The sequence below is a fragment of the Physcomitrium patens genome, chromosome 9 (assembly GCF_059467195.1).
Source record: "Physcomitrium patens ecotype Gransden chromosome 9, ASM5946719v1, whole genome shotgun sequence".
Lineage (NCBI taxonomy): Eukaryota > Viridiplantae > Streptophyta > Bryopsida > Funariales > Funariaceae > Physcomitrium > Physcomitrium patens.
Genome location: NC_143418.1, coordinates 16,423,708 through 16,432,552, shown reverse-complemented (window position 1 = coordinate 16,432,552; position 8,845 = coordinate 16,423,708). Strand labels below are relative to the sequence as shown.

Sequence of the window (8,845 nt, the reverse complement as noted above, 5' to 3'; positions counted from 1 at the left end):
GAGCATAACAGATGCCAGGCAAATTTTACATTCATAAACTGTAACACAATAGAAGGTTCCGAATTGTGTTCACACAATCTCAAGATCCGACTCCACTCCCAAGTCAAGACAGAACATCTCAATTGAATCGTGCACTAGAATCATGCTCCGACTAGTCCAAATAACAATGTTCTCCTCGTTAACAGTTGGCTTTGCCGTTCCACGTAGGTTTTGAGCGCTGTGTCCACCGCCTTCATTTGCCTCTGTTACTCTACTTCACTGAGCATGCGAAAATGACTCGCTAAAACCTGGACGATCCATCAGCGCATTTCCTCCCGCCTATCTCCCAGAGACTAGCGGGTGCCGCGCCGTTTGAAAAAGAGGAAACATAATGATCAGTGCCATGGCAAGGAACTTGCATTATCTAGAGTTAGTGAGCAGCGTCTCCATCGGAAAAGTTTCACAACGATTACGAGTCAACAATATCTTGATACAGTAATTAGTAACACCGTTGTAGAGATGATGAAGAAACGGTCCCCTTCTTTATTATTTTCACCTGCTTTGACATCTAAATCCACCTACATTCCTGATGGTGACGGCAAAATTTAAACGATTGTTACAGTCGGTTGGGGGAAGATCATCTGTACCATGAAATCGCCAATGAGTAATACGGTTTGGAATCCAAGTGCTGGGACCTTTTCGAGTGGTATCACTCGTGAAATCCGCCGTGACCTCGACACCAGGGTTTGATCAAGATGAGGGTGATCGGTCTAAGTGCTCTTTTGTGATAAAAGAGCACTAAAAGTTTTCAAGTTTTTAAGTTTCTAAGTTTTTGCATTAAAAGTTCGAGTTTTCATGGGGAATGGAACGAACTAGGATAGAACGGCAGATTCATAAGTCGGAATCATGTACTTGATGTTGATGAAGGCGTCATCACCGCCGTGTTTCTCAAAAATCTCCAGCGTAGATTGTACAAGGTCTCCCATGGTGCGATTCTTTTGCTGCGCATAATCGATCGAATCGCCAATGTTCAAAGTGTCATTCTTATAAACATTCAGGATAGGCAAAAGCTGGCGGTAGTAGGGCACCAGTGACTCTCCAATCATCTCCTCTGATTGCACCAACTTGATCAAAAGCTTCACATTTAGAACCACCAACACATGTTCAGACAAACCCTCTTCAAAACTGCCGAGTCAATCTGATTTCATGTTAACATGTGCAGTCGTGAAGCGACTCATTGAATGAATTAAAAACCAACCTGGAGCGTGACACCCATGATTTTCTTATCTCGTGTATTGAGTGCGTTTTTAATTGGAACAATCAATTGAGGTATAACTGGCAAGATCTTTCCTTTCCCAGCCTGCACAAGAAACATGAGCAAGGAATCATAACATGTAATGCATTGCATCATCCTTGAAACTTTTCTAAAACATTCTGCCAGGGAGGTTGACAAATTAGACTCCGTAGTGAAATAGAGAAGAAACTAACCTTAAGAAGGTCCTCGATCCCCTTCACAGCGAGGAACCGGTAGGGATCTTCCTTCTCACGCGCACCATCAAAGAAGAGAGGCAAGTAGTAGTGGTAATCCATTTTCGCCAGTTCAACCTTCCAGTTGATGCACAGCCTGGTTTGGTTGTGATCGATGGCCAAAGGCAAGTCACCTCGCTGGTAGCATTTTCTGAACTGACCAGAGCAAGAATACGAAGACCGTGTTTCATATGTGAAATCGCGGGCATGGGCTCGTTCAATAGGATTAACTCAACCCTTGTAAAATTCATTGCAATTCATAACATTTGAATGTGCGAGCATAAAAAACAAAGATAGAAACATGGAATAGGTAGGGAGGAACTGTTAAGAATTTGACACAAGACATTCAAAGGTTGCATCAGAACAAGTCTTAGAATAAAAACGTACTAGAGTATTGGGAGGGTTGTCTCTTTCCCTGAAACCTCCAGCTTCTGGTGCCGAGGCCTTCCTGAGTTTTGAACAAGGCGGACAGATTCCTTTCACGATCTTCTCCCCATCTCCCTTTTTTGTATAGTTTTTAGGATATTTCCTTCCTACTTTGTACCTGCATGGACAAGCATGGAATCAACCTTCAGTTTCGCCTATGCAGACATCTTCATACCATATGATGTCCCTGTATTAATATTTTCATAGCGCAATACAGTCGATTAGCAGATGTAATGGATCAGAAAAGATTGGAGCAGAATCAGAACCTGAATTCACAAGACGGTGACCAATATGGCAGTTCGCTGTTAAGGAGCCTGCAGAGTTCATGTTTACCAGGTTGCCGAATAGCCTATATTCCGAGGTGTGCATTTAATGAGAAAACTAACGATTAAAAAATCTACTTGATAATCAATTTATCACAAAAGATTCTGACAGTTGACCTCAAAAGGTGAAACAAAATCCATTGATCTGGTAGTGAAAAAAATATTGCATCCAACCGACAGTAGGGGTGACGTGTCTCTTACATAATGACAATTTTTTCATGTTCAAGGGTTCCTAACAAGAAGGGCCACAATATCTCGAGAGAACTAAGGAAAGAATTTCAAGCACAGTTGCAAAGCGGAGAGAGAATTGACTCACTGATACGGGTATCGTCTGGTCGAAGCAAGATAAGGACTGGGGTGCCATACGGGGTGGTGGTTTGCCTTTAAACCTGTGGTTCGCATAATCGATGACGAGCATCTCCCCAGCGATGTCGGCTGCTGCCATGCTGTCTAACCTGTAAGGACCTGCATTGTAACTTGAAAGGACAGATTTTAGAAATATCCTTGAGTTTACCCTACTTCACAATAACAAAAATGAGTACCCCGAGTCATAGTTGCAATGAAATCAGATTGTGAACCACGAGCAGCAAAAACCTGAAGGGTTCAAGTGATCACAACAAATCCTCACAAACCCCAGATCTCACAAAAGACTTGCCATGATTTGACCAGGCTGAGTTATGTAATCTGTTGAATTTGCAAGTTAATGAAAAAAAAAGATTTTTGCTTGAGAGGCTACAGAAAAAGACTATCAGAAGGAGATCAGTGTGAGTGAAGTACTACTTAATAAAAGTACTGTGAGACAAAGGTGCTCCTGCTGCTGATGATAAGCCTGTAGGAATACATCGCCGCTGGAAAACAATAGGTAGAGGCAACTTCGTCACCACACACCGGTAATAATTCCACCTCAGCACACGTTTCCTATTGAATACGTATTGTCTGCGCTGATGCAGGTGCGAATCTGTGTCGAATGAACCTCATCCTGGGATGAGAGAGTTCTCGGGCTGTGAGCAAATCAGGTTTAGGAGTATGTGTAGCTAAGAAAAGCTTCCGCGATATGACCCTAAACCATTGCATATGATCATAGGAACAATATAATCTTTTCCTGAATTCCTGCACAATTCCTGCAAGTGCAATCTTTTCCCTGGAATAGTTGGAGTAGCAAACTCGGATTGGCCATGCGATCATCAAAATTATCTGCAATTTGTTCTAACTTTTACTGCAGAAACCTTCGTGAGATCGAATGTAGCTACCTGTGTAGAATGGATAGAGATGAGGGAAGGTGAAGAGGTTTGTCTAAGTGGGACGGTTACAGGGCAACAAAGAGAGAGAGAGAGAGAGAGAGAGAGAGAGAGAACTCATGTGAAAACGGTCCACAATGCAGCTGCTGCTGCCGTTTCGCTCCAACAGTCTCATTGTATCTCGATAGTTCGAGATGCAAGATGCAAAATGGAATTGGGAATGTGACCACATAACCATTTAAACGCGCTCATTTGCAAGGATCATAACTATTGGTCAATTCGTCTGCTGCAAACAGCCAGCGACCACTCCGCCTCTCCCTAAAGTTCTTGACGCTAGTCCCCAGGCAAGAAAAATACAATTACTAAGCATAGGCTGTACGTCTACATTTTCTCCAGAAACGCTATTTAGCAGATGGTTGGGTAAGCTCGATCAGGAGGTTAGCCTGCTAAATTAAACTCCTGAAAGAGGTGATGTACACAGAACCTGCTCATGAGGAATACTCACTTAAGTCAATATATCAGGCAATCCTATTCTTACTAGCGACTCCCAGTCCGAAAGTATGAAATTCCCCTAAACAAACTCCGCAGAGAACTGTGAACTCGCCACTTAAGGTCAATCTTTTGACCATGGATGTGAACAAAATCACTGATAGTTAAGCAATAATTATGAATTTTTCTATGAACAGAAACTCGTGACAGTTCGTGTAAAGAACTTTTATGTTCCCCCACCCAGTCGGGTTACTGTAAATCGTTTTTCGTGGAAAAGATACTATACTGTTGCTACATACACCATGTTGCTAAGACTGAGAATGACTCAGATGGGGCGTAAGGGGTCTTTCACCTTCTATTAATTAAAAGTAAGATATTAAAATTCTACAAGAATAATAGTTATGCCCTTGGTAGAAGGGAACATTGATCTCATCTGCGAATGTGCCGAGGTGCGAAACTTCCTCATCGTTGATTTGGAGCCACCACCAGCAGTTGGATACAATCCGAATAATCTGAAAGGAAAGTAGGACTTGTAAATAATTCCACCGGACATGTATTATAACAACAACATTCAGTCTTGAAACACATGACAATTCCAAAGTCTACCGCTAAATATCCTGAAATATAAAAACCATTTCTAAGAACTACGTTGGAAACACAGACAAGAAACAAAGACCCAGGTAGATTTCTGACCACGGAGCTTCACTCCACGCATACTAGAGGAAACAGAGATGAACAAATCAAGAAAAGCATACAACAAACACGGCCAATGTCTTTAAGACACCAAAGAGTACAGCGTCCACTCACTGGATCTAAAGCCTTGATTGCAGAAGGCGCGGATCTTTGTTGCTCAGGTATTTCGTAACCTCTAGGATGTAGTCTATGCTTCAAGGAACATGATGTACAGATTAACACAGCTATATTGAACCTACTATTCTAGACGACACCCGATCCAAATGCTCAGCACATTTCCTGGTTGCCATACAACACACAGTTCAGAGCTTCTTCACATGGTAGATACATCAAAATGTCCGAAAATTGAACGACTTGCATTAATTCATTGGAAATTGGGCTATAGGTGTTATACAAAACGTGAATATGCGATCAAGCCTGAGGCAAAGAATGGTAAAACGGCAACATCAACTGGAGCGCCAAAAGGATTTAATTAAAATGCATAACTTACAGCAAGGAGACTTCCGTGGCAACTGGTCTTGGATTGTGCAGCTCCAAAGATGTTCCTGGGTTTTTCAGAACACTAAGATGTACAAGTAGATTTGGCACCATCCATGCACATATTTATACATGCCTGCTTCATGATTAGCAAAAAATTAAGGTATTTCAAGCTGAATCTGTAAAGATTCCTGCACAAAAGATGTGCTTCAACAGTAACTCTGACTTATCAACAATCCAGATGGTTTCGAGGAAATACGCCGTTAATGATGAGCTGTTTGTGCAGACACGAGGCGGCCATAGTTTGAATTAAGATGATCGTATTCGTCACAGTCCACTAATGCCAGCATTTGACGTCGCTTAATTAGGAGATAAGTCACCACGATCACTTGGAGCAGCGCGGCAACAGAGGCAATCGCAACCCCAGCTTTCTCCTGTGTATTAATTGTCGGTGGTGCAGGTGAAGGAACCGGTGGCGATTGTGTTACTTCGGGAGGAGGCGGCGCAGGCAGTGATGGACTGGATGTACATAACTTCTCCTCACACCTAGGAGGAGGTGCAGCATTACCTTTATCAACTGCAGGCGGACTCGTTGGACTCGTTGGTTTCAAAAATGCCCATTGCTTAACACTTGCTTCACCTACAGACTGAAAATGTCTTCCATTCCGAGAGCCTAGAGCAAAAGGAGGATACATTGAGAGAGCGAGAAGCGTGCAGATTGCCACATGATTCCAAAGTGCAATGATCCAGCATCGACACCCGTATCTTCTCACCTTGTCCATAACGCTAATATCCAGAAGCTTCCAACCAGATCCGCGGAATCTCAATCACATGAATTTCATTAGAGATGTAATTTCCACAAGTCAATCGAATCGCTGACAAGCCCATCCCAGCACTATCTTACTTGAAAGACGCTGGACAGCTACTTTGCCCAAAATCTGACAGCGAAGAAAGACGATGCAGGCGGATGCTAAGATGAATCTTAATCCCGGTTTATGTATACACTTCCAAATCCAATCTGGTAATTCTTGGTCTCATATGAGGTGATGTCCACCAAGCTAAAAGGGATACTGTAACAAGAGCGACGGTAGACTCTTCAGGTTATGTAAACCACCACCGTACGTGCACTGCAAGCATCCAAACAACTTGGATTATACCCAAACGAATGCCCCCTACGAAGTATGCATCAGGTCTCCCAGCACATGGACAGCACCTCGCAAATTGAGAAAGAGAAGGGCCGGAAAATGCCTTCAAGCAAACAATTACTTCTTCTCTAGTGTATTCCCCCCATGTGGTAGGCACAAGCCTAACAGACAGGCACGGACGCCGCAGGCGATCCCAACTTGTAAGCCACACATGATCTCAGCTCCACGTCGCACACTCTCAAAAGGACATCAAATGGAGTTTATCAACAAATTTCCAAATCCTTCACGACCATCGAAACGTCGTTACCACATTCCCCTACCCTTACCGACACTTCACCTCCAACTTGACCCTAAAACAATCGCAGGCCCATGATACCAAGCCAGCGTCCTATAAAGCAAAACCTCAACACCGCCACAGCCTTGTAAATAAAAACAAGCAAAAAATACGATTTGAGTCTCCAAGCAAGGGTTGCATGAACCACCGCTAGGCAAGACGGTAGGACTATTCTGCACACGCTCAAACACGAAGCACGAGGCGATCACCAAGGAGCGTGGCGAAAACTGGAAGGATGTGGCGGGAGAGACCTTGACGCTTCAGAGTCGACCCATCTCTTCCCCAAACTCATAGGCGCCGGCATAGCCACTGCAATCATTTTCCAGCAACTTCTCGATTGCAGATCACAACGCGACAGTCGCCAGCGATTGCACCCTGAACAAGGTGGTATAGGCCTCCGCCACGCGGTGACCAGGAAAATCAAGTAGTACCTCCCCACTGGCCCACATTCTGTACTCACGCGAACGACCACTTCCAGGTCGCTACTCAATGGTAAGTTGCTCGTCTTAGGAAAAAAAATCGGGTGCACGGAGTTCAGGCGCAAATTAGCCTTGCGGACCCAATTTCCCCACTTTTCGAATACCGAGAACTCCCCGATTACAAGGGAGAAAGAGGGGGTTCAGCACGGGTTACAAAATCCTTTCGTAGGGCGGATGAACATCGGACAGTGGAGGAAGAAGGAACGAAATGGGGAGTGGGACTGGTCCGAAACAGCAACAACAAAATAAATAAATAAATAAATACATAAATGTCAGAAGGAGGGAGTGCATGAACCAGACCATGTCTCCGGGGTCCCCCCCCGTTACATGCTCACTCTCTGCCCGGCCCATGTTCCTCTGCCTTCCCACCCCCACCCCTGCCCCTCCCTCACGCGGATGCCCCCTTTGACGACGTCGCGCGGTCCTCCTGCATTCCTTCGTTGTAGCTGCCCCATCCCCACAACACAACACAGCAGCCGTCGATTTCGAAAGTCCCCACCTCACCCTTCCCGGGTGCCGCGCTTCTCCTTCCCCCTTCTACAGACCCCATAAAGTTATTCCCAACTTTTAAATCCCGGATTGACTGTATTTTTCAATTTAAAAAAATTACTTTTGGTTGGCCAAAATCACATAATATGTATTTTTTAATTTTATTATATGATTTTTTTAACTTCATTTGACCAAGAGATGCAAGCGTGTTTCTTCAATAATTTGAGTAGACTAAATGTTATTCCAAATATGTGGTACTTTCAAAAGAACCATCGTATGTTATTAATTTAAGAATTAATTTTATTTATTGAACCTGACTGTCTGATGATTTATTTTCATGTTTTAAAGATGAGTTGTTACATATTATAATTTCTATTTTTTTCAAACCAGACAATTTAAATCTTGCACATCTATTTTTTATATTTTCTTGACTAGTATCAAATTTAAAATTCAAAAATTAAGTAAACACCACTTATTCCTACAAAATAATATAAACATTTATTTTTAAAAATATAAATTATGACAATGTGTAGGTAACCAAATTTTATTAATATTGTATGATTGTCTTTTAAAGCACAGTTCACATACTAGTTTTCTAGAATTAGCATAAATTTCAGTTATAATGTGACTAGATGGTCTAATTTGTAGGTGTGTTTTGACACAACACCCCCTTGCTCATTTTCTGCAAATTTAATTTGACACAGATTGCAACTTTCATACCTTGTGGGAGTGATTGACGTAGTTTGTGTTATCTCAATGTTGGGGACTTTTCAAATAGTTATTTAAGGTCTACACGATTGGATTTTGGTCTTCGTAATTGGAGTTGTAATTTATGCAATAATAGTTATTAAAAATCTCACCTACCACACCTCTGCGCAAAGATAATAAAATTATAGGTAAAGATGAAGTGAAATTATAAATTGATCGTGAGTAATCACCTGAAATAGTCAGTAAGTGTCGGAGTGAGTTGAGGGGGTAGAGAGAGAGAAACAGAGGAAGGGCTATACCAGATGGTGGGACGTGCATCAGCACAGAACAACACCCCGCAAAGCATGCACACTTCCTCTTCTGGAGAGTGGGCAAGCATGAAACCTTCCGAGGGAGACAACAAATGCGGGCGGAGGAAACGACAATGATCTACCCGACCCGCCACTACTCCTGACAGACCCTCAGTCCGCAGATTCGTTCGGTGTAAATTCGGCTCCAGGCTCTTGACTTTGGTAACCACGGTGGTCACCAAATTCTA

At 43.0% G+C, this 8,845-nt stretch overlaps 2 protein-coding genes across 4 annotated transcripts; both read right to left on the bottom strand.

Moving 5' to 3' along the window:
* Nucleotides 1-502: 502 nt before the first annotated feature.
* LOC112286998 (uncharacterized) lies at nt 503-6,306 on the bottom strand. 3 transcript variants are annotated; one of them, XM_024529555.3, is made up of 9 exons: nt 5,166-6,306; nt 4,790-4,954; nt 3,033-4,494; nt 2,572-2,720; nt 2,199-2,281; nt 1,894-2,050; nt 1,468-1,662; nt 1,238-1,339; nt 503-1,115 (listed from the first exon to the last, which is right to left on the bottom strand). In XM_024529555.3, exons 4-9 carry the CDS (start codon nt 2,698-2,700, stop codon nt 852-854), a joined length of 930 nt encoding a protein of 309 aa, XP_024385323.1. In that variant the 5' UTR covers nt 2,701-2,720; nt 3,033-4,494; nt 4,790-4,954; nt 5,166-6,306; the 3' UTR covers nt 503-851. The 3 variants fall into 3 exon arrangements, with proteins under 3 accessions (XP_024385323.1, XP_073392283.1, XP_024385325.1); XM_073536182.1 differs by lacking the exons at nt 4,790-4,954; nt 5,166-6,306 and having other exon boundaries at nt 3,144-3,284; XM_024529557.2 differs by lacking the exons at nt 4,790-4,954; nt 5,166-6,306 and having other exon boundaries at nt 3,036-3,176.
* Nucleotides 6,119-7,565, bottom strand: LOC149988396 (uncharacterized). Its single transcript, XM_090253340.1, has 3 exons — nt 7,446-7,565; nt 6,883-7,202; nt 6,119-6,279 (listed from the first exon to the last, which is right to left on the bottom strand). Exons 1-3 carry the CDS (start codon nt 7,563-7,565, stop codon nt 6,249-6,251), a joined length of 471 nt encoding a protein of 156 aa, XP_090109466.1. The 3' UTR covers nt 6,119-6,248.
* Between the last annotated feature and the right edge of the window lie 1,280 nt (nt 7,566-8,845).